Source organism: Haplochromis burtoni, unplaced genomic scaffold (assembly GCF_018398535.1).
Source record: "Haplochromis burtoni strain Fernald_Lab_line unplaced genomic scaffold, NCSU_Asbu1 Contig_461, whole genome shotgun sequence".
In the NCBI taxonomy this organism is placed as follows: domain Eukaryota; kingdom Metazoa; phylum Chordata; class Actinopteri; order Cichliformes; family Cichlidae; genus Haplochromis; species Haplochromis burtoni.
Window position 1 is genome coordinate 304,653 of NW_024582822.1, and position 26,897 is coordinate 331,549.

General features: G+C 41.6%; 1 protein-coding gene across 1 annotated transcript in view; it reads right to left on the reverse strand.

Moving 5' to 3' along the window:
- The window catches only part of dyrk1b (dual-specificity tyrosine-(Y)-phosphorylation regulated kinase 1B), a 41,101-nt gene extending 21,501 nt beyond the window's left edge, over positions 1-19,600 (reverse strand). Inside the window, exon 1 of the mRNA XM_005946327.3 lies at positions 9,015-19,600. Coding sequence (XP_005946389.1) covers positions 9,015-9,117 — 103 coding nt within the window. The 5' untranslated portion in view covers positions 9,118-19,600. The remainder of the gene's footprint in view (positions 1-9,014) is intronic.
- Between the last annotated feature and the right edge of the window lie 7,297 nt (positions 19,601-26,897).

Consider the following 26,897-nt stretch of genomic DNA (forward strand, 5'->3'; position numbering starts at 1 on the left):
TTCCATTGTTTAAGCACTGCTTCCTCTAGTAAGCGTGCAGTGATAGGAAGCTACCGCAAGTAAGAAATGGAAATACTGTTTGGGAATGCAACTGGAATTACTTATCTCAATATGGAGCCTGGATCTGTATCCCTCTTTACAAAGTGTAAACTGTGAGGCATTAGACACAGTAGGCAGTGCACCAGAAATGATGATAGGTGGCTAGCATATTAGAAGACGATTAAGACTCAACTGAACCTGGTGAAAGCAAAGTTTTAACTCCAAATCACAGGAAGTACTGAGAGCTGACTAGTTTAAGTTTAAGAAACAACATGTTGTTAGTGGAGGTGCCCAGTGTTGATTGGCCCATCCTCTGATGAGAATACAGGTCAGAAAAGCTAAAGCTGCTGATCGTGGGCCTCATGGAAAAGGCCAAACATCAGTTTAGATCATCATGGTAATGGCAAGTGGTTCTTATTTAGTGCTTTTCTACTCTATGTGAGCACTCAAAGCGCTTTACAACAACAATTTGGAAAGCAGCAGTCGTGCTTAAAGTCCAGCGTTCACTACATCAAAGTAAAAGAGATTTCATGGCTTCATGGTTCAAGTATATCCACCATATCTATTTCTAATCAGGGCAAGCATGTCAACATGGAAAAACAACTTGCAATTCTAGGCTTGCCCCCACTATCACCTTCCATCCACAATATGAAGAGCTCTTCTGTTCATCGTTTTCTAAATGGCTCAATGAGAACGTACACGGAGGTGTGCGGCTGGATGAAGGGCCTAGAAAGCTGTGAGTAGCTTCGAAGCTCTGTGCTGAACTGCGTGTGCTTGCTTGTGTGATGAGGTAGAAACAGGGATTCAGTGTGGGACTGTTGTGGTCCAGGTCCTGGCCTGCTTACAAACATGACACTCCTGGAGGGAGAGAGAGAGAATATCTGCCTAGTACTGAGAAACCTGCACAGTCTCTTTAAGAGACTGAGAGGCAGTCACAGCACTTCCTCACTCGGCCCCCCCCTCGCGCCTGTTCTGCCATTGGTTGAAGCGCGTTCTTTCTCTCTCAGCTGATTCGCTGTTGGTATCTAAGGGCTGGCTGGCCAGCACTCTATAAATAAACCCAGTGCTGTCTCAGCAGCCAGGCTACAATACTCATTAGCTACTTCTCTCTCCTCTTCTCCTTCTCCCCTGCTAAGCAAGTAGCTTCCAATAGCAGTCCTGGCTCTCAGCAACACTCTGACATACTCTCCCCTAGCAACTCAACCCACCCTACCAGCCGCTTTCTCCTCCCCCTCTTCTCCTCGTCATCTTTCCTACTTTCTCAAATCTCACTCCCTTCTGTCCTACTTATCCATCCATCATTCATTCATCCCTCACTTTCTCGCTTCACGACTTCAGTGCATCTCAAACAGCCATCTTTTCTATTCCTTTCCTGACCGCTGTTTCAATAATGAGAGAAACAAAGAGGAGTTACCTCAGGCAGCACAGCAACACACAGCACAGTCAGAAGCAAAGGCTGCATGCTCACAACAAGTTGGTCGTGTAAAGCAAACACTGTTCCCACTACAGCCCAGTGAAGAAAGGCCTCCTCATTATGGCAAACACAAAGACACCACCTTTCACCTTCTAAGGTTTGATACAATAATAGAGAATAACCTGGTCCTCAGCAGGGCTTGTGTTTGTGTGTCTGCACACCTGGCTGCAGTGAACAAAGGCGAGCACATGTGAATCCTGAGGTTTACTCTGAGCTTTGATGCTAAATTTTGTGCTGCTGAAAACAATATGTTCTTAAGGTGTACATGTTAATAATTCATAATAATTAAATGTTCACCGCCCCAGGTCAGCGGCTCAGTTTCACTGGCCTTAAAAAAACTGTTATTTTTGTATTCAAAAAAAGTTGTATTCATATAATATTTTATTTTATTTCACTTTAAATCTAAAAAGATAACAGCACAATGTTTTGAAAAAAGCATCGAAGCAAAACGTTTTGCCTCAAAGATTTTTATAATGAATGTGTTACTCGATGAATTGTGGCGCCTTAAGTCAACGCACAGTTTAACGGTCTAGGTGATGTTAAATGGGCTGGGATTGGCATCATCTGACCAGTTACACTGGTAACTGTATCAGCAGCTGAGTGATTTTACAGTAAACTTCACTCATAGAAACATAATACAGAACGCAGCTAACACAGCTGTGTATGAAGAATGGCACGTACAGGAGTGTAGTGTTCAAAGCGCTGTATGAATGTGTGTTTGAATCGCTTTGGTCAAAATAAATAAATAAATAAAGTGTGGCCTATTTAAAGGCAGCAAAAAAGCCTGCAAAAAGGTCACTTGTGTGAATTAACAGACTTCTTAATATTATTACAACTTTATCATTAATCTATGGGAGAATCTGATGGTCCCATTAAATGCATGTTCTAACTTGCACAGCTTAGTTTTTACTCTCTCGGCTGCAGCCTGATGGTGCTGAATGGTTTAAAATGTTCAAATGTTTACAAAAAAACAAATAAAATCAAGGATCCCAGCCTATGATTCAGTAGGTTGTATGATTTCAGTCTCTCACATTATTGTGGAGGAGTTCTGGTCCACTCTTCATACAGCTTTGCTTCAGTTCATTGAAACTGGTGAGCTTTGAATGAGCCATTGCATCACCTTCAGACTGATGGGCAGCAACAGCCGCTTCTCTGAGATCACTGCTGATGTTGATCAGCAAGGACCAGATTATTTTTATGATGTCTTGATGTAAAACCTTTAACATTTTACCATTAATGTGTATACACACATGCCAGCGATCAGAGTAGAGTCAGATCTATTTAACTCTACTGTACGCTGACATGACATCCAACAATAAAACACTACATGTGTTGTACCTGTACACTGAGGACTGACATGCAACTCATGGAACTAGCAGCTCATGTTCTCTTGGTATCCATCATACCACACACAGCTTCATGCTACAGAAACTGGACTTCTGTTTCTCTCTCCACAGACAGGAAGGTGGGCGAGTTAGGGGAATGACATGGAGAAAAGGGACCAGGTGTACTCAAACCTGGGACCCCTTCTCTTGGTACACACAACACTGGCTGTCAGAGAAGTAACATACCACATGTACTGTTGCTGTATTTAAAGTGTGTTGAGCAAACGGCTCCTTTTTTGTTTGCACTATGACAACCACAAATTTCTTGCTTGTGTAAAAATCTGCTTAGGCTGCTGCCCCCGCGACCCGGCCCCGGACAAAGCGGATGAAGATGGATGGATGGATGGTGTAAAAATCTGGTAAATGAACTGCAAATAACGCTTTTCTACTCTGAGCATTTGCTTTAGTCAACTTGCCTCAGACATTCCCACAAAATCCTTTTTCTATGCGAGTGCCTTCAATCTACCATTCACACACATTCATACTCTGATGGATGCATCAGACAGCAACTTGGATTTAGTATGCTTCCCAAGGCTATTTGGGATGCAGACTGGAGCAGCCAGGGATCGAACCACCAACCTTCTGATTAGCAGATGATGTGCTTTACCTCCTGAGCTACAGCCCCTCCCCCCAAAAAACCCTCTAAAACGTGGCAATAATTATGATGAAAGCAAATGATAAAAAAACCCAGGAAATGTCTTCTACCTGCCACACACATCTGAACAAAGATGATAAAGTCTGAGGTGGATGGCCATACATCAATATCGCTGGGCTTCTTTTCTAACCACCAATGTTCACTCTAATAATGCTAATGCATTACTCTGGTACAAGAGCCTCTCACCGTCTGTACAGACTTATTTTGCACTTGAAAATGGGGCTAATTCTTGAGTCTGCTATCCACTCTGTCCCAAGCTTTTAACACGGACTCATTTCAATAAAGAACCTGAGTGTGGCTCTGACATGACTCTGTCATGTTTTAGTGTGATAAATCTCATGTGCTTTTCTAAAGCAGTCAAACATGCATTAGAGTTTATTAGGAATGTCATATTTGTAGGTTGATGCTCTGCAGCATCAGACATGATGACCTGACAGTGACAGCTCGATCAGTATTTGAAGTCGATGAGGAATTAGAATCTCTGGATAAATATCAATACTTGGCCCTTACCTGTACTGTGGTCATGACCAGTCTGAAGCAAATGTGCTACTGGTCCTCAGCAATGTCACAACACTCAACTCTGATTCAAGCCGTTCTGTCTGTAGCCATAAGTTCTTTTTTAAGAGTAAGCGCCGCAGCAGCAACAAAGCAAACAAATGTCTGTCTTTTTAAATGTTCGACGGTAACATCAATCCTCTAGTACAAACCTCCGAACTATCAACTGGGCATGGGTTTTGCAGCAGCCCACAAATGCTGCTGTAACATGCCAGCAGATGGCAGACTGTTACACCTACTGTGTGTGCCACTAGCACAACAAGAGTTATGGATTTCAATTCTGTGAATGCTTTACATAAGTGACACAGCTGGTTCCTGAAGTAGTCCTACAGGCACTCCATACACAACAGATAATTACAAAGAAACACAGCTACTGCTCTGAGCAAACAGGTCCATGAAATCCTTGGAATGTTCCACACAGTCGCTCTGCACCTGTTGTTTGGGACAACAGCGCACTGTAGTCAAGAAGCACCAGCATGTAGTGAGTTTGAAAAGGTAGCTGATGACCCGAGATGCATCAGCTGGAACATGAGTGTGTTTGTGAACATTAGACAGAAAAGTGCATGTATGAATGTGACTGGGTCAGTGAGGCTTTCATGAAAGCACCAGTCCAATGATCATTTTTCAATCAAAAGATATTGACAAGAAACTATTTTTCAACAATTTCAAACACGGAATTTTACACAGAAACCAAAACTATGACGACATCAGTTAAATGAGGATTCAATCTAAAAGGCAGAGCACCCTAGTCTTTCATTTTGGTTCCATGTGTTGGATGATGCTTTTTAGCTCCATCTGCAAAAAACATGCAAAAAAAAGGAAAACAAATGAAAGAGTATGTTTAGAAAGGATAGTGTTGCACTCCTCTGGTGGTTTTCAGAGACTCTATGAATCAATGTGAACATTAAATGACGGCCCAGCAGTTTAGTAAAGGCACCTGCATGGTTGTCAGTCCTGTGGAGAAAGGACAGACAGCAGGTTGTTTTCTGTCACTAACACGCTCTGTGGGCTCCTCTTGCTTTTGCTCTTGTTGGTCCTTCAGCTGGCTGGAGAAGACTGAAGTTGTAACACGCACACAAAGCTGCGTCTACTGCAGCCACATTCTGTCCTTTCCCCACGTCAACTATGCTGTCAATCCCCTGGAATGGCACACTGCACACTCAGAATCTTTCACTCTGTGCAGCCGAATAGCAACACAAAGACACTAACGAGCAACCTTGAACCCTGATTAAGACACTGGACATTAGGTGTGAGCCATATGGCCTCAAAATAAAACCACGAGTTTTCAGGAAAAGTTTGCAACAACTTGTTTTATTGATGCGTGCAGCTTGCATTTACAAGTGCACGTTAATATAACTCATTTTGTAATGAGTTACTGTCACTGATGACACACTGCCAGGTTTGAATCATGAACCTACTGAAATAAGCAGCAGCAACATGATAGTGACACAGTCTTAGCTGAATGTAAGCACAAAAGCAGGTTGGATGGATTTCGCCCTGGAAATTTCCAGCAAACGTATTAAATTACTAATTAAGACTTTAATTTAACAATAAAGTAACTTCCTCCTTGTAATGCTTCAGTATTGTTACAAAATACACAATCATACATGATACAATAAAAGTGAAAAATCATTTCTAGCTAGGATGTTGTCGTTTTTTTGCTCATGGATTTCCATTTCAGACATGGACATGTTTTAATGGTTTAATGCACATCTGTCAAAAACCCACCAAACCCTTTGATGATAGCATTGTATCTTCTAGATGAGGTAGGTTTCATGTGTGTGTCTGCACCTTGAAGTGTATTAGTGAATGAGTAATTTTAAAAGAGTACGTTAGGCTACAACAAAGAAAAGTGAGCGTATTAGCTAGAGCTTACACTGTGATGCTAAATGTTGTGCTGCTGCAAACAAGATGTTAGATGCTCAGGATGAATGGGAATTGTAATTCAGTGTCCAACATAAGAGCACCAGGTGCCCCAGAGTTCTACTGACCTGCCAAAAAACTTTTCTATTTATATTGGAAAACACTAACACAGTTTTATTAATATTTGATTTCATTTAGCTTTAAAACTGAAAAATAATGTTACAAATGCTTTGAAATGTGGTCTAGTACACCCCCATCAGACTCCCCTCTACTACTGCTCTCTTAGCATCGTAGAACTGTAGGTTTTTTGATTTGACCTATTCAGAATACGTTTGGTTAGTTTCTGGTGTGACTTTGCTTGTTGCACTGTCATTTTAATTTGTTTCAATGTGGGCTGAATTTCTTTTATTGTTGTAAAGTGGGTGATATTTGCACAGGAAGATTTCAGAGAACTTCCAACACAAACAACAGTTGATGTTACGCAGACATCCCAGCCTCAGTAAACATGATCATCATGGCCATGCTGATCAGTTTGACACAGACTAAAGGAAGACGCTTCCACTCCAAGTTTTTAGCTCACTTTGGCTGTTTTACGTTGTGCCAGTTTTGTAAGCACACATTGTTATTTCATTTATGTGCGTTTGTAGTCTGACCATGCAAACTAACTGCATGCCACATTTAGCTCATTACCCATGTTAATAATCTCACGCACATCAGTGCTTTATGCACGTTGCATTCACGAGTACAGTTGATTAGAATCACCAATGAAGCTAACAGATGTCTGCACTGTGGGAGGAAGCTAAAACACTGTCCTAAACACTAATCACATCTTTTCCAAAAGTCTGCTTATTATTTTGACTTGAGTTCAATTTGTAAACTTTGATCCTCGTCTATGGGCAGCCGTGCCCTCACTTCCAAATGGCCTCTCCAAGTGTTGAGCTTTTCTCTGTAGGATACCGGCCTGTTTGTACCTCTGTATTGTGTGTCAGATATCGCCTGTCATAATACCAGGACACATTTTAGGTGATATAAACATGTCAAAACACAATATAATAGCAAGCAACGGCATCCAGTTACATTTCGTAGCGCACACAACGGCACAAGCTAAGATATTACTGAGAGACAGAAACGTGTCCGTCTCCAGTGAGCATTTAGTCAATCAAAACTGAGCTTCTTGAACAATCTCACAATACTTGGAAAAATATGCAAAAAAGTAACAAACCATGTGACTCAAACACACACTATCGAGTACAGCCTGGCTATGGCAGCGTGCAAGGAAGAGATCATGGCAGCTGCTGATGTGCAAACCAAAAGCAAACAACTCCACCAAGCATCGCTGCAACATTTCAGCTAGCTGCCCTCCATATGACAGGAGGAGCAAACAGCGTGATGATGTAGTTACATGGTGCAAAAGCAGCTCGTTAAATAACTTGACCCAAAATACAGAATCAAAGCCTGAAGATATGTTTTAATTGTAATCTTATTGTGCAGATTCTTGAAGAGTTACAGAGTGAAGTTAGTTATTGTTAAACTAAAATGGCGGGATATACTTTTCCTTTAAAATTTCCTTTGTTGTCAATGTCAGTAGCTGCTGGAAAAGAAGGATGGAAAATGCAGTTCTGTTTGCACTTAAAAATACAGCTGCGCCAAGCTGCAGTTAATAACAAAACATCAGTATTTGTTTTCTATACTGTCAAACATATCACAGCTTTCCTTTAAATGCTGTAATATATATATATATATATATATATATATATATAGGAACAGCTAAGATACTGTGCAGGACCCTCAAGCTCCCAGGCTGTGGTAGAGGACCCGAGCTTGAAGGATTGACTGCCCGCAGGGGCGAGTGGGGAATTTTATATATATGTATATAACAACTAAAAGCAGAAATCCAACTACAGGCCAACGTCAGGCAGCTAGCATACATATAACTGCTAGCAGTAGACAGAGATACTTGTGTAGGCTACATTAAAGGCTATACATAGGTTCCCTGCACCAGCATAGATCAAGTAGAAGCATTTGCTTTTGTGTGTGTGTGTCTCTGTGTGCATCTGTGTGTGTGCGTCTGTGTAATTACACAGTCGCATTTGAACCAGGTAACCTTTCATTGTCATTTGGTTTAACAAAGTCCTAAAGGCACACTAGGTCCAGACTGTCTCACGTGGTGTTGCTCATTACTATTAAAGGTCTGACTAACCAATCTTTGCTAAACATCAGGTATACATGGACTACTGAGCCTAAGAACATCAAGGCCAAACTTTGGCATGTTTAATCTCAACCCAGAGGTAATCCACTGCAAGGACTCTAGATTTACCATCAAACACGTGTGATATAGATGTTGTTCTTACAACAACAACAACAACAACAACCCACTGAGAGAAACACTGACCTGTGTGAACACATAACTCAAGTCCACTCAGGTGCAGAGTATTTGGCAGGAGTGGAACGGTGGATCAAACACAGGAAACAACAACATGAAACAACTTGCACTTGCTCGTGAATAAAATGTTATAAACTCACTGACTGGAGAAACAGCAATGAGAAGTATTAAGATGCTTTAGCGCTGACCCATCTGAAATCTTCATGCAAGTAGATGTATTCACTACATCAGCCGGCCCTCTGGCCTAGTCCTCACAGTTGTGTTGCAAGAAGCACAGACAGACCTCAGAGCAATTATAATTCATGCTGATCATGTGCTAGAAAACAAAAGCCATTTGTTGCACTTTCTGAACACTACTAAATAGAAACTGAAAAGTTATGGCCCATCAAAACCATTCTTTTTGTTTATTTGCTTTTTTAAGCCCATCGAAACGCTAACGGTCCGACTGTAGACAGACATGTGGCCACTTTTAGAACGCTCGGGTCACACGCCAGGACCCTGACACAGTCAACGCACAATTTAAAGTCAACACATGGTCCTAACATTGTGTATATATAAATGATCACAAATGACCACACACAGGTTACTATACTGTGAGTAAAGAAGAGTTTCCACTGTTTTGAAATCAGTGGGATTGTGTATATTCTGGTGTGTACTAACTCTTGTTCTTGCGGAGCAGGGCTGAGGCGATCCAAGGTTCCGACTGGACCATCCTGCAAGTGGGCACAGTCTGGTCTTCCACAGATGATGACGTGACAACCATGGAAATGCTTGGAAATGTCCAACGCAGCAGGGAAACAGTGTCAATCAAAACGCTGTGACAGACGAGCAGAACTCGTGCGGGTCAGGTAACTGTCATCAATCCCAGAGTTTGCTTCAAAAGTTTACATCCAACTAAAAAAGGAATCTTGACGTGGTGGGAAACCAACCAACCAACCAATCAAAAGGCACCGTCTTCTCTGGCTTGTTTTAAAAAAAATGTTTTTTAAATCTTTTGTGACTGTGGTTTCTAAGGCAACCAAATGGTGTACAGGCAGCTTGTCTCTCGGAAGTAAAAATATAAAGGATGTAATTTCTGTCTTTTGTGGTGTTACACTATATATAGATCTCTCATGGTACATATAGATATATATTCTGTCTCTCTGCAGACATGGGAGTGGAAGGGAAAGAATATTTGGTTAGTCAGGTCAGTTTTTCGTTAGGTTGGTTTTGGCAGTTTCATGCATTCTTTCTGTGCGCTGGAGGCGTATATCACTCCAGGTCGCTGGTGACTGATCTTTCAGGTAGTCAAAAGCAAGTGTTTTATCGAATCTAGTGTCTACTGCGATCACGCGTTGAGGCCAAACGTCCCAGGGATAAAGGCATAGAGTCTCTTTGATACGTTCAGTAAGTCCTGGCCAGAATAAACCAAAAGTAAGTAGCTAGTTCTTCAGCCATTTCAGGAGCAATCCAGAACGGGCTTTGTGTCCGCTGAAGATTTGACTAGTGGAGCACAGGACTGCTAGTTTTGCCAGGTTCCTTAGACTACATGGTCAGTATGGTTCAAGCACATCTTTTATTATTATTATTATGCAGCAGAGTATGTCTAGTTGTTGCTGTTTTTCCAGACTACTTATAAGCCACCTCAACTAGCTGTAAGTGGAACCTGTGCTAACCAGGCTCGCCAAGCATACTGCCAGGTGGACGAGCGAGGTAGGATGATAGATGGGATGGAAGAGAAGGAGATGGAGGGGAGTTGGGTTTCCAGCTGCCTGCTTTTACCCCATCCCTGACACTAAAAATAGCCCCAATTACTGGTGCTTTCTGGGGGACTCGTTGCCAGACAGAGTAGGACAGCACAGAGTGATGTGATCACTCAGACTAATCCAGTGACACAAACAGCCTGCACCGAGAAAGTCACACAGTATATTCAGCCTGAGCTCCACGGAGTCCTGTGCCGTTTCCCTTCAAAGCCTACAGCAAGAGGTGGCTGCCCTCTGTCAGGCTAAAAAGGCGCCCTTTTATTAGCCAAACAATATTAGTATACACTCAGCCTTAACAAGAAGCACTTTTTTGCGCAATCCAGTGCGCCTTGTTGCTTCAGAGGTGTGTAGCTCCACACAAAGTTACTCTAACTGTACTTGAGCATTCACGAGCCAACGGGACCGCCGGCTGGCGCAAAGTGACGAACCACCAGCACGGGAACACTTCACCTCAGCCGAGGAACTCTTTCAGCTCCGATTCAGAAGCGGAGGAAATATCGAGAGGCAGTATAGCTCCAGCGTCTGTGCGCTGGGGCCGAATGTTCCCCGCGTTAGACAAAAGCCGACGACGGGCCGCGTTACACTCCGAAACACCGGCACAATAACACGGTCCAGGAAGAGGTCGAGTCTCTGAGGTAATTACTCGCTAGTAATATCGCAAACAACGACTGAACTGCAACAAGCCAAAACTTCAGAGTCGCCTCGGAGTAAACAAAAGAAACCAATTCCAGAGTTCCTGAGCTTGCTGCCTTTCGCTTCTTGACGGGCCCACTCGTCAGTCTGCTTCCGCTTTCTTCTCTCGCGCTTACTGTCCTCGTATACTCGTCCTTCTCAGAACGGGAAAAATAGTTTTATTCCTTCAAGGTGGAAACCTTCTCCGGGGCGATTGTGAGTCATGTTTTTCGCCCGTTTCCTTCTCCGTTAGACAGAATCTGTGCGCCTCTCCCACACGCTCCCCCACCCTGCGATAGGGACTGTACCATGTGCCGGTGGCAGGGGCCGGGGCTGGTGTGTCTGGCACAGATACACCGAGTACTATTAATACCAGCAGAGCTGCGAACACAGGTTAAACACGTGGCATTGTGGACGTTCCACACAGACTGTCATATCAACTACCAAAAGTATTTCAAATAACTATACGAAACAGCATCAACAAATCAAGTGAGTTAGCGGTACAGCTGCCTTCCCTCTGACAGCAGTAGTCTGCTCCAAGCAAACCTCTCCCGTCCTGTCCATTTATAGTAACAGCGGGATATATATACTGGAAGTTTATACACAGGCATACATGGACAACGTTCGCTGAAAATCGAAAAACGATTGAACATTGTATACACGGGACAGCTTTGACGGACGACTGTTTTACATAACATTAGTCCGTGTTAACAGTGTTAAAATGAGTGAAACAGATCATCTCTACTGCTCTGTTTCACTTCAAACTACATCAACCTTAGTTTGTTCTCGGTGGACAGCAGCCTGTGAGACCGTAAAAACGAGTAAATGACAGTTTAATTAATGCGTTATTCGGTTGTCAGAAATGAACCAAATGCCACGTTTATGTTGCTACCGTGTAACACACAAAGGCTCTTTTTGTTCTGGCTTTCAAAATGTTCTAACTTCTCTGTACTCTGGCAGTCGTAGCCTCTACCCTCACTCTGCACGCACACTCTCTGTTGCTACCCGACGCCATGGCAGCTGCAACGCAATTGGCTACATAAAGTCCCATCCCCTGCTGTAATTGGGTAGCAACGGCTCTGTGGGCGGGGCGGTCGGCTTAGTTTCCCTGGGTCTCCTCTAACGGCGCGGTGCGAGGCAGTGGTGACGCGGAAATAGTTTGAAGATGTCAGGTAGAAATGGAAAGAAGGACAGGCAGACCGAAATGGTGGGGGTGGAAATACAGCGGGGGAGAGAAAGGGGCAAAAGGTTCCAATAAGCACATGGTCACTGAGTGACTTTACAGCTGAGAGGTTTGACTTGTCTTTACAAACCAGCCAAAGCTAAAAGTTGTTCCTGTTGCTATCCGAGCATTCTGGCTAAATCAAGCACAATGCTGCCTGGGAACAGCACAGTGTTAGAAACCAGCTGATAGCTCCTTGCTTTAAAATCACCCTCAAACTCAGCTGCCTCAACAAATGTGTCAGTGCTCATCAGTTTTTAGGATTTGTTTTAAATACAGGCTGACTCTCGAACTGGTGTTGAATGAAGTCATATATATGGTTTTAAAAAAGTAACAGCCTAACTAGTCCACAATAGCTTTGTGTAATCACCTCCCAGTGCTTCATCATTCTAAATGTAGTGCCCTTTGAAAAGGGCAGAATCTTCTGTCACGTCTACTGGTTACTGTTGGACTTTGCATCCTGATTGTTGTATTGGTGTTATATTTCTGTTATTTTGAGATGACACAGCTTATTAGCTCCAGTATGTAATTCATTTATGGGCAAATGCTGTTAATATAGTCCTATGAAGGGCATGCTACAACAACAGACAGATACTCTAGTTTTGAACACCAAGCTAAATTTCACACCAAATGTATCAGAAAGTCTCCAATTTATGCCTTTGCAATGTTCCTCTGACTGCAGCCATCTCCAAAACACTTGGGGTCCAATTTCCCTCACAATCACATGATGAAAAACAGCAGACCAATCACAGTTAAATTAAGACAGCCTGGCTAAATAATCAAATTTGCATTTTAAAAAAAAATCAATGAAAATAAAAGGCATAACAGACAAATGCAAGACAGTGGCAACAGGGTATTACATGAAGATTTATTGCTACAGGTGCTCTACTTCAAAAATGACTCATGCCCAGCTAAGGTTGACTGGGCCTGTGTAGGAACCAGTGCAATGTAAAGCATGCTACAAAGGGAAAAGTGCAGGCCCCCAAAGTTCTACAGGAAGACAGTGGTTTGGCGGGTATGATGGTTTTAGTAAATATGATCTAACCTAAAGCAAATTTCTCCTGAACAATGATTAAGCTGATATTTGGGTGCAAATGCCAGAAATCTCACTGGATCTAAAGCTGGAAATAAAAATAAGAAAAGCCCCAAACTAAGCTGTAAAACCAACAGTGAATAAAAGAGGCAGATCAGGATTTATAATAAAGACCGATGAGTAAGGAAGGTTTATACCTTACAGCCAGATGTATCCATAACAATTAAAAAGACAGCTTTTCACCGTCCTACCACAGTGCAGACCTGGACATTCAACACTCTTTGAAAAACTCCTCATCAGAAAATGGTTTCTGCTTATATGTGACCTTCAAAATGAAAGCAACAAAGGTGTATTATAATTTCCATAAAAGTAAAAACAAACAAACAAACAAAAAAACCTCCTGATGAGGAGTTTATCAAAGACTGTGTGACTCAAAGACTGCTAAATAAACCCTGAGCATTAGACAACGTGCCCCTCTTCAGCTGAACCATAACAAAGTGGACAGAGAAGGTGGGAAATCTTCAGTTTTGACTTTCTCCTTGACACTGGACGAGAACTTTCAGATTTTAGACACAGCCCAGTTTCTCATTTTTGTATGTGGGATTACAAAAGTGTTTGATATTACGGATAGGCTGGGGCTGAAATGGATCAAACTGGCAGGTGTTACAACGATGGCTGTCCAAATCTGATAGAAACAAAACACGTTTGAAGCAGGTGCAAGAAAATGAAGCCAGAACTGAAAACAGGTATTTTTGCATTTATCATACACCAGCAGATGTTGTATAGCATAGTGTTGATGTTAAAATCAAAATAGTTAACTTCATTAGGCAAGAGCAATGATCATAGACAGTTTATTGAGCATCTGGTGACATAGGCTACCACACATCTGGTGGCTCAGCCAAAGTGATACAAGAGTTTTGTGAGAAGTAAGGCAAGGACATCCCAGATCTCCCAGATGCAGAGTGGAAGGGCGATGGTGCATTTGCTCAGACCCTGAACCTGACTTTAATGAACTAGTTCAAGCCCAAATCAGAGATGTCTCTCAGGGGATAAGGAGAAAGAACTGAACAAAATGAGAGATGAAGCAACTGAATTACAATTAAAATAGCAGTAACACTTTATATAAAGTTAAAAGTCACATGCACATTTTGTTCATAATTGATTTTAGGAAAACTGATTATATGTTGGTTTTTGCTGTGCTGATTTCACATTTTCATTGGCCAAGGACAAACAGCACTATGACAAAGTTGACGTCAAACTGATGTTACATCTGCTGTCACTAGCAGCACTTTGCAGGTCATGCACCTCTTAATGCTTGTAACCCGTCATGCTGTGCTGCTACCACTGATTTGAACACGCAACTGTATAATCAATGCAAAGATCAGAGATTCACAGATTATACAGAAAGATATGCTGCAACAGTCTGAAAATCTGAGATTTTTTGGAAAAAAACAAAACAAGCTGTAAACAGTTTCCTTGCTTCCAGTTTTAGGTGTTTCTCCTGCTGTAGCACTGCTGATGGGAGTTACTGTCTGAGAGGCGACGCCCATTATTCAGTGATGATGTTAACGGCGATGTGCGAAGCAACTAATGACAATTTAATTGTAACATCTACTCTTACCAGTAGGTGATAAAAATTAATACTGATTATAAACAAGTTTATCTTATTGGTACTCCACAACAGACCTGGGTTTTTATGTGGCCCTTTGGGAGAATGAATTGCACAACCCAGAGCTTATAACATTTCTACTCTCACGATGCAGTCCGCCACCCTTCAAAACTATCAAAACAAAAACATTTAATACAAATATCTAAACTATGACATTTATATACAACAAGTCTTGACTCACATTTCTTTATATTTATCGTCCAAGGAGCCAGAGTTACTTGTTATTTTTTTTACAGTGGTCTTAAGCAAAACTTCTTCTACTTTCTGATGGTCTTTCAGAGTTTTTATTTGGACATTGGCTTCTTTTTCACTTGTTTTTAGTCCAACACTTGTACCTGACCACTTTCAACACTGCATCTTGATATCTGGCCCATGAAACATAAAAAAGTACTTAACTTTTAGGCATTTACTAATCTACACATAACAGACAGTTCAGCAAATAACCAGTTTTAATAGTTCTCTTTAGGCAATTTTATAATAGCAGCCTTTTGCAAAAAACTCATCATTTGTTCTCATTCTTTTAGTTGACTCAATTTAAAAAATGCAAATATAGGCATTAAATGGTATTTTTGAAGTAGCAATGTGATTCCCAAAAAGCTATTAGCTGAAAACTATCATATCTTAAGAGAGTGTTTGCAGTGTCCTTAAAAAACTGAAGGTGGACAAGGGAAGGAGTCCAGTACAGACATGAACCTTGACTGCGAGATGCATCTACTATCCACTGAAGCCTCATCAGGAATGGTCTCAGTAGAAGGGCTGCTGTCAAGAAACCATTTTTAAGGAAGAAAAATGGGAAGAAAAGACTGAGGTATGCCAAATTACACAAGAACTGGACTGAAAAATCAGGGGAACAGGTCTGACGGAGTGGTGAATCCAAATGTAATAATCAGTTCAACTTGAGATCAGTATGTATGAGGAGGTCAAGGGAAAGGTCCAAATGTGAGCTCTGTCATGGTTTAGGGTGCATGTCACTCAGTGGTTTTAGAGATCCTGTCAAAATTGATGGAAGTATAAATGTAGAAAAGCATTCGGATTCAGTCGGGAAATGGTTTGGTTTTTCAGCATGACAATGATCCAAAACACACTGCCATTGCAGTAAAAGCATAGTTGGATAGAAAACATCACAATGAAACACTATCAGTCGTGGATTGGGTTCCCTCAGACCTCATCATTAAAACAGGATAAGATAAGATACGCTAAGATGAGCTTTACTGCCATTGTAAGCATGAGCATACAATGAAATTGGAAACATACAATGAAATACTGAAGCAGTGTGGGCTCTTCTTGACAAACAACAGAGCAAATACAGAAACACCCAAAGAGATTTGAATGTCCTTCAAGACGCCCGGGAACTATTCCCAAAAACTATTTAAAGAAGTTACAGGAAGCTGCTGAAGAGAGCAGTGAGAGGAAGTAAAGAGAGGTTGTGTTGAAGAGTGAACCTGGTCATACCAAATATTGACGCTCAAGCTAGTTAGAACTGTATGTACATACTATATCTCCATGTAAGTGCAGCATTATTTCCCGTTTTCCTAACAAAATATAAAGAAACGTGGAGTGGCTCATGACTTTTGCACAGTACTGTACACTCAGGACTTCATTACTACATGGATACTGGTGTATATTAAGCACTAGTTTCATTTAAGTTCCTTTGTACAAGGAGTTTTGATCATAGATGGTATTTTCTCAGAGTCTTGCTTTTTCACATTTTTTGTGCTTGATTTTAATCGGTACTTGATGAATAGCAGTTTAAAATGTATCCTGACCTGTAGTAACCCGGTACAATTGGCTTTAATATAGATTTTCTCTCGTAGTATTTTTGATTTTGACTTTGATGTAAAATAATTAATTCTAAAACTAACATCCAGCTCAAGTACACTATAATTATGTGCGTCCATTTCCTGCTGAACTGTTCTTTTTGTGTGTGTGTTTTATTTCTCTACTGCTGTGTCTATATTTCCAAATATGTGAATAAACTTTAGTATTTCCCTTCATGGACTTACTGTCTTCCACTAAATCACGTTCAGCTGTACTAACGACCAGACAGCGGAGATTACAGCAGCAGTGCATGGAGGCAAGCAGACTTTGAGTCTCACGTGCCTTGCAGCAAAATTCCACCCGGCAACTATACACTGTACCATGGCAACAGCCCTGCTATTGGTCCCCGGTGCGTTTTCAAATGACCAATGGGATGGCCAGCCGCGGGTGATGCTTGTTGCTAGGTAAACATGATGCAGAGGAAAGATAGAGGAGCAGAATTACCATGCTGCTACTGCAGGGTGCTTTAAGCAAGGAATGGAAGAGCACTTTACAGTCGGAGATACCCTTCTCTTTCTCAGCACTTGGCGGTGCCATAGAGACAAAGAGAAGACGAAGCAGGAATGACACAGTCAAAAAAAGAGATAAATATTAGACTGGTGAGGATGGCACTGCCATAGGGAGAGCTTCCTTAGAAAAATTTAAAACAGTAACGTTTTCCAGGTTTGTGTGAGTGTGTGTGTGTCACTGAATATTACTGGTTTAATGAACATGTACATTTCCATAGGAGAAAAAAAAGCTGCCTCAGTAAAACTCAGCAAATGTGGGTAACACACCCTAACAGATTAATGTTAATGAATACGATAACACAGTAAAATACATAGTGCTTTAGCATGATAGTTAAAACAATCATGTAGTGACATTATTATAAGCCTACAGTACTTACTAGCAGATCAGGACACAGGGCATATTGCATAGATGACAGTGGTGCACATATGAACAGCTGTGATCTACTTCAAACACTGGTTTTCAGTTAAATGATACCTGGAATAAAGGAATTACAGACAGGCTCTTAGCCAGACCAAAAGATACTGAACTTTCTGTTTCAACTGTACAACCTGAACTGCACATGACCTCATTATTCTTCTACCAAACAGTCACCCGTGTACATATCCAGTCATCTCACATCATCAGCATCAGAATACTTTATTATTATGTGGTCACGTAGGGTTCCACCTAGCTCAGGGTTACAAAGTTTCTGTATGACATGCCCTCTAACAGCATCTTGATTTCATTTATTTAGAAATGTTAGGAAAAAAGAAACGTACCAGTTGGCTATTGTTTTAGTAATAATAACTATTTGTTATTAATAATAATAACTAATAAATAAGCCACACACTAAAGATAAGTATACATGTGTGAACCAATAACTGTAGAAAAGTTTGTGGGGGCTGCCATGTTCCACTTTAGGAGCCAGAGTCTGCGCAGTATCGACTTGAGGTGGAGTTGCGTCAAACCCCGCCCACACGCCCGCTGGACTTGCACGCGAATACGCCCCCTCTACACTTTTTGCGTAGCTTGGCTGCTCCAGTTTTGAGGACATCTGCTGAGTGGGGTTTCCACGACTGACAGACACACATCTTAATTTGTTATAGTTCTACAACGTCTAATATCACTCTGTAGTTCCTGTTGTTAATTCTTTAGCTAGATCAGCCATTAGCATGTCTATATGTTTGGATAATTGGGCACTCCTTAGTTTTTGTTGTCGTATTTTAGACAGAGGTTACTGTTAATATCAGAATTATCTGGAAATTAAATGTTGAGATTTGAGACGCGAGCCGGACGATGATATAAAACTGAAGAGTTTAAGATCCGTTACACTCACAGAGCACTCTACAGCCCGGTAACATGGAAACTTAATGTTAGATTGAAAACACAGCAGCAGGAGGTTTCATACAAGTGTAATTTGTTCTATTAATTTAATAACAGGATCCAGAGTCCACATTATTATTAACAATTATCCTGGTGGAAAACTAATGAGGGAGACCATCAGCACCAAGGTTTGGAGAAATGGCCACCCTTTCCTTCATCACAGCTGTCCTGCACCAGATGTTGTGTTGACTCACTGACAGACATCATTTGAGAAACTTCTGGAAGACTGAAGCTCACCGCAAGGATCAAGGAGGGCTCATAATCTTCATCAGCAACTTCAGACCTCAACCATAGGCTCACCCCATAACATGGACAAACCCAGCACCTCATGAACAGTGTGATACTGACCTTTGGTTATGTTAGAAATACTCACATCATCCTCATATAATGCAAAGAGGCTCTCAACTTTTAAAAATGTTATATTCAGTCCTGTACAAAGTTACATACATATAAAATATGCACATTACTCTCTCTGATGACTCTGATATGAATGACACTGAAGTATTTTATGCTCCCGTATACTGACACCAGTTACACGGATGATAAATCCCTTTGACTTTTTGTCAAAGCTGGACCTCCTCTCAGTGTCCCTGCTTTATCTGCTGCTCCCAACAAATATACGCAAGTTTCTCTGCGACTGCAGCTGCCAGTCAAAGTCTTGATATCATGATGATGTTGCACCTAAATTTTACAGCAACAAATAAAATCAAATTTATGAGAAAGGAGACCCCCCTGAACACAAATCAGTTTGATATGAACTACTAATAATGGCAGGAAACATCTTTGGGAAAATTCCAACTTGGAGTTAGTATTTTGCCCAAGCAGACTAGAACAGAGTTTGAACCACTCACCTTCTGATTAGTAGATGGCCGGCTCGACCTCTGAGCTACAGCCACCATCACCATCAGTGGTTCAAACATACAGACGCATAATAGACCATACAGTCAGACATTCATTCCAACACACATGCAAACAGTCAAAAACTATGGCTGAAAATAAGAGAGAAAGATTACATGAACGTTAACCTAGAAAAAGTCATTTTCAGCAGCTGTTTCAAACAAATCTCAAAATCTGCAGACCTGATTGGCTGAGGAAGGCTGCTCCACAGTTTGGGCACCACAACCTCAAAAGCATGATCACCTCTGTTTGTAAAATCAGAGTGAGGGAGTGAGGAGACTAGTTAGAAGATCGGCTGCAGTGACAAGGTCTCAGAAACTCTGCCACGAGTTCCCAGAATCCTTTGCGGTTTTACCCCTGAATGACGTCACATTTTCAATCTCTATATAATATGCATGTTAAATTTTATATTTGGGGTAAAATATCAAGTCTTTTCAAGTAAACCGGTTCAAGTCCAATTCAAGTCCCAGGTCATTGGTGTAAAAGTCCAAGTCAAGTCACAAGTCTTAGAACATTTTTTCAAGTCAAGTCTAAAGTCATAAAATTAATGACTCGAGTCTGACTCGAGTCCAAGTCATGTGACTCGAGTCCACACCTCTGGTGAATGGTAGATAGAAGGCACTTCTATCGATGAAGTGCTTGTATGAATGGGTGAATGAGAGAGTATCAGAATCAGAATAGTTTAATAATCCCAAGAAAAAGTAAAAGAGTAAAAAAGCGCTATAAAAGAATCAGTTCATTTAAACACTTTTCTTCAATGGCTCATACAACCAGCTGTAGCTGTACTATAACTCAACTTTACCATTCACTTCTGTGTAGAGGATTATGACAGCTGTGAGAAAAACATTTAAACAGTGTCGGTACCCGGGTCCCAGTGTCATGAGGAAGAAACCAGAAAAAAGCCTTCATTTTGTAACAACGTCAAACACAGCTGTTTGCACATAAAGTAGATGATGGATTGTGTAGCTCACTCCTAATTGGGAGGTAGCTTTGCGAGGCTAAGTGTGTCTATTGGTGGTTGGTTTTTCAACTGAGTTGAATCAACATTAGCTTTGGTGTCCTAAGCTAACATTATCTCAGGATGGTGGTGCTTGAGATGAGCTCGCATACTAATAGTATTCCCAGACTCTACTTATAATATCACATTACTTGCAAATCTTAGTGCTTCTGATTGCTTTCCCTGATGCCACCACTTTTTTTTTTAACTGTGCAGCACTAATGTTAAATATGATATGAAAAAATGTTACGACAAAAGATTAAACTATAACAAATATATTCGTTTTTTGGATATTAAAAATATCCAAAAACTAATAAATTGAAACTGATCAATTTTCTTGCGCTTATCTGAAGTCAGGTTGCAGGGACACCAGCCTACGCAGGGAAGCCTCCCTCTTGCCCGCTACCTCCACTAGCGTGTCCAAGGAAACCTTGAGTTGTTCCCAGGCAATCCGATATAATCTTTCCAGCGTGTTTTGGGTGTACCCCAGTGCCTTCTCCCAATAGGAGAGAACACCTTACCCAGGAGGCGCTGATGTGGGGGAGCATCCCCTACACACACAGATTTTTTAAAATATTCCTACGTAACAGAGCGTGTGCCTGCGCTGCCTCTGTGCCGTCTTTCAGTCCAGCCACTGGTAGGATTTCTGGAGGTCAGCCGCCTCCTCTATCTGCTGGTGGTACGTATCGTGCAGGGGCCTGTCCTTCCAGGATGGTTCCTCCTCTTGCTCCTCTTTCTTGGGTTTCTGCTGCCTGAGGTATTCACTGAGCAGATGTTTGTCTCATCCTGGACTGTGGTGCTGACACTCACCAGCCCCCGGCCTCCTTCCTTTTGCTTAGCGTACAGCCTGCATGGTCAGGAGCTTCCTTGTGTTGATGTCAGTGGCTTCTATCTCCTCCTTTGGCCAGCTTATTATCCCAGCAGGGGACCTGATCATGGACAGGGCGTAGGTGTTGATAGCCCAGATATTGTTCTTACGGTTCAACTGACTTCTCAGGACCTGCCTGACCCTCTGCAGGTACTTAGTGGTTGCAGCTTTCCTAACAGGGTCTTCGTGGTTTCCATTTGCCTGTGGGATCCCCAGGTACTTGTAGCTGTCCTCAGTGTCTCCAATGTTGCCTTCTGGTAGTTTGATCCTCTCAGTTCTGACTACCTCCCCTCTCTTCATTACCATCCAACTACACTTCTCCAATGCGAACGACATGCCGATGTTGTTGCTGTGTATCCTGGTGGTGTGAACCAGTGAATCCATGTCTCGTTCACTCTTGGCATACAGCTTGATGTCATCCATGTACAGGAGGTGGCTGACAACTGCTCCGTTCCGTAGTCGGTATCCGTAGCCAGTCTTGTTAATGATCTCACTGAGGGGGTTCAGGCCTATGCAGAACAGCAGTGGGGACAGAGCATCTCCTAGATAACGCCCACACTTGATGGTGACTTGTGCTATGGGCTTGAAGTTGTCCTCTAGTGTTGGCCGCCACATCCTCATTGAGTTCCTGATGAAGGCTCTCAGGGTCCCGTTGATCTTGTATAGTTCTGGGTATTCCAGGATCCATGTGTGGGGCATTGAGTCATAGGCCTTCTTGTAATCAATCCAGGCAGTGCACAGGTTGGTCAGTCTGGTCTTGCAGTCTCGGCTGACTGTTCTGTCTACCAGTAGCTGGTGTTTCGCTCCACTGGTATTCTTGCTAATTCCTTTCTGTGCCCCACTCATGTATTGAGTCATGTGCCTGATCTTAGCCACTATGATGCCTGAAAGGAGCTTCCACGTGGTACTGACGCAGGTTACTCGCCGATAGTTGGATGGGAATGGTCCCTTCTGGGGGTCCTTGGAGATCAGGGTTGTCCGGCCAAAATTCCTTGTGAATTCCCTCAGTGAATTCTCATTACCGATATGCGCCCGGATCCACCTTTCTAACATTTTTGTTAATGTCATAAAAATTCCTTATCGTCTAAAATAAATAAAATTTTGCCAACATATATAAAAATGTCTATAATTATGTTTAATATTAAAATATATTGTGTTTAACAAAATGAAACATTTGAATTTATTAAAAATGACTAAATGTTTCTTATTAGCATGATGCGACTTCACCTGCTCCGACCAGGCCAACAGCAAGTTTTCACATAGAAGATTCAAACTGTTCTCTCTTCTCTCGCTTTGATATTCTTGTTACTGCATCTCCCGTCTGTGACTCTGCCCATTATCATTACCCATATGGGATTATACTCCATACTTTTCTAAATATAACAAACATTTTTTATAATCACAAAGAAAATGTAAGGCTCCAGCATGAAGCAGTGTTCAAGGCTGTGCAGTATGCTAGCAATTCAGCTTATTTGTGAACTTAGCCGAGAGCGTCTCATTAGCGTTGCTCATGATTGTCATTAACACGCACTCAGAAGGATCTTAAAGGTGACGAGAACCTTTAATGCGGAGATGCGACCCGCATATAAGCTTCATTTTAAAAGCAGTTAAGAGATTTTGTGTTTAAAACTTTTCAAACGTACTAATATTGTATTTTTAGATTAGCTTCAGAAACAAAGGGAAAGACTGTATATGGATCGTGAGCTGCTCGAGGAGTACAGGACACATTTGGGCAAAGTGCTTCAAAAACACGAATGATCACTTTGAACAGTAATAACAGTAACATCAGTCTTTCAGTTGTTTTTACTTTCTTTGTTGCTTGCATCTTTTCTCAGTCAATTGGGTAAACTCAATTATTTTCATTACCATAATTCTTATCTCCACAAGAGACTTTTCATTACTGCTATGCATGAAAATGTGCAGATTTCTAAAAGGTTTTATCTTCCAGAGACAAGAATTTGTCATATTTATCAAAACATTTTCTTTCTTTCTGGGCGATCGTGGCTCAAGAGTTGGGAGTTCGCCTTGTAATCGGAAGATTGCCGGTTCGAGCCCCGGCTTGGACAGTCTCGGCCGTTGTGTCCTTGGGCAAGACACTTCACCCGTTGCCTGTGATCAGAGGGCCCGGTGGCGCCAGTGTCCGGCAGCCTCGCCTCTGTCAGTGCGCCCCAGGGTGGCTGTGGCTACAATGTAGCTGCCATCACCAGTGTGTGAATGGGTGGATGACTGGATATGTAAAGCGCTTTGGGGTCCTTAGGGACTAGTAAAGCGCTATATAAATACAGGCCATTTACCATTTAATCGTTGCCCTGTTGGTGTTTTGTGAACAATAACATTAATTAAAAAATGATCTCAACATTTACATGTTTGTGTGTCGGTCATGAGAAATATATAAATCATTAATTTTCATTAATTTTCATTTATTTAGGTAAATCAGAAAAGATCTTTTAAAAATCTTTTCCTAATTAATGGTCTCAGTTTGTCAGTAATGAGATTCATTTTTGGATCATGCCATTAAATGAGAATAAAAAGTCCATGAAACTGTTTTATAATAATACTTTTATCAAACTGTATGGCAGGTTTACAGAATCGCTTAAATAAGAGAGAGAATCTTTATATTTTGATCTTCGTGAGAACCACCCGTGAACGGAGAGGTCAGCAGCGTGGTACAGCGGTATGTGGATTACAGGTCAGGGTTTGGGTTGATCTCAGTCAGTGATGTTGGGACTCTCGTGAAAATTGATGAAATTATAAATGCAGATCCACCGTGCAATACCACCTGGAGAGGATCTGGCTGGAAACAGCTTCATTTTTTTCAGCATGACAATGATCTCAAACACACTGCCAATGCAAGAAAAGCATACCTAGACAGACAAACTTACAAAGGAACGATCAGTCATGGATTTGTCTCCCCAGAGCCTGGATCTAAACATCATTGAAGTGGGGATCATCTTGCCAGAGAACAGAGCAAAAGGCAGAAACATCCAAATTAGAGCTTTGAATGTCCTTTAAAAAGCCTAAAGTATCATTTGTATAGACTAAAAGAAATTATATTAAGCTCCTGAAGAGAGCTCAGGCTGTGTTCAAGCATAAAGATACTCACACCAAATACTTTTCAATCTTATTACAATTTTATGAACTATGTTTGTACTCTGTTCTGTACTATGACAAATTTACATCCAAAAAATAAACTGAGTGTGGCGTATTGTGCTGTACATTATGAACGACGCACGCTGTTCCAAAGTTCACGAGAACAAGTTCAATAAAAGTTAAAATCTAAAAAAACAAGAAAAATAAATTATCCATCCACTACAGCCAAAAATATTTATCACGATATACATTTGAAACTTAGCGATAACGATATAACTGACGACATAAGTGACGCAAAACACTTTACAACTCCACAACTTTATTAGTGCAAAAATCCATCAGTGTATTTTCACTTAAACAAGCAGCTGTTTTTTATCTGCATTAAAGTTATAAAAAAATGTAACAGTGCAAACTCCTGTCTGACAGTTTGACCAAAAGGCATTTCCAGTGGAGCCGACATAACCATGTATAACATCCACAGAACTTAAAGAGGTTAAACACACACAATACGGTAACATGTTGAAGCACAGTACGTATCACTCCGCGAGGCTCCGCCTACGATAGCTGTAATGCTCCGACAATCCATCAAGCGCTGCGGCTTCGTAGCTCAGCAAAGTCGTACTGAAACATTTTTGACAGATTTTCGAGCGCCGTGCACATAAAATCGTTTCGGTAATAACGACGGCCCGCCTGCATGCACTACCAAAAACTGTGCTTTCTTGTGTATCTGACAGTAAAGCTAAACCAGTTCCACCACTGAAGTTTTCGCATTTTTACAAACCAGCTCTGGTTCATCGTTTCATTCAACGATGCGCTTTCGCCCTTCTCATTCTCCGTCGCCGCCATGCTTTTCGGCCATGTGCGTATGTAAACAAAGGCGCTGCGCATGCGCGTTTTACCCATATTCTATCGCCATATTTCATTTTCTTATCATTGCCTAACATTACACCGGTATCACCGTGAACGGTATGATATGGCCCAGCCCTACCATCCACTTTATTCTGCTTATCTGAAATTGGGTCGCGGTGGCAGCAGCCTAGCAGGGAAGCCCAGACCTCCCTCTCGCCAGCTTTCCTTGCTTATCCGGGGAAACGTTCCCAGACAAGCAAATAGATAGGCTCTCTCCAGCGGACACTGGGTCTACGCCGTGCCTCCTCCTGGTAGGACATGCTTGGAACATCTTACACATGAGTTGACTGCCTCAGCTGTTTCCTTCCAATGGCGGCGCCACTCTGAGCCCCTCCCGAATGACTCTTCCTCACCTCAACACTAAGGGAAAGCCTTCATCAACCCCCCAGGAAAAGCTTCTTTCTGCCCCTTGAATCTAATGTTTTGTCTACTAGCAATAATAGTGATTTATGGCGTTTCTCACCTGTCCACTTGGTGACAGATGGTTGCATAACATCAGGACTTATCAGTAAATGACTAGTACCTCTGGTACCGACTAGCAATGGCGGAGGGTCAGGGTGGCTGGGGTGGACGCAGAATCCTGGCCACCCTGACCACCCTATGCCTGCACTGGTGCCGCACTTCCAGACACGTTTGGAGCGGTCAGGAGGTGTGTCCCAATTTAGGGACTACATCCTTTAAAGGACCCGGCCAATCCAAGCAGGCCAGGTCTTTTGAAGGAGGCAGCTGAGGCTGTTAACTGCAACCATGACACTAGCGGGTAGAAACATTTTATACAGCATTGCTCGACAGAAATGAAGGTGAACATCTTAATTTTTTACGCTGGTATGTATGTGAGGCTGAGAGACCACGGCAGCAGGAACTTTAACATTAGCTGATTAACAACAGTTAGCTAATGTAGTTCATGAGACTAGTGTTGGTAATATAATATAAAAAGGGTCAACATTAAATTTAATGTATTAATATATGAAAATTAATTAAAAGATTCAATTCAAATATTGAGCATCAGTAAAAAAATAATTCAAGGTGCATTTATTTCTTTTTCATTTCACTTTATCTCTTCATCTCAAGTGAGATGGAGAAGATATGAAAGTCTTAAACGGGGCAGAGATTTTATTAAAACTTTTAAGGAAAAAATAGAAAAGTAAAACATCAAAATAAAACAAATAAAACAGAAAAGAAGCAACTACCATTCTGAGGTGGTTTTCTGACCATCCATCCACAAATCTGTCTGTTTCTAACTGTAGTCTTGCTGTCATTTTTTCTTCTCAATCGTTTTCTGCAATCAGCAGCATAATTCTTAATAGATATATCAGTTTCTCATTTATTATATTGTCCGGGGGTTTGCCATATATATAAAGTTACAGATCTAACATAGCATCAATTTACAACATGTTTCATCTCTTTTTGAAAAAATAGGGTACCAGAAAGGACAGGTGGAAGGACCACGCGCAACAACAACATGCTTGCCCAAATTACCAGCACGTATACTGAGAGGAAGACGGACTGACAGGAAGCTTAGAGCTGAGCAGACTGCAGGTGTCTAACACACCTGTTAAGGAACTTGGCTGATTGTTAAGAATTTTGCCTGGCTGCAGATTACTGCGCAAAATCACACATGAAGCATGAAGACATGATGGTAAACTGATAGGAATTCATACAAACATTCACACAGCTCTTTTTATTCTGTGCCTTTAACCACTTTCAACACACACACACACACACACACACACACACACACACACACACACACA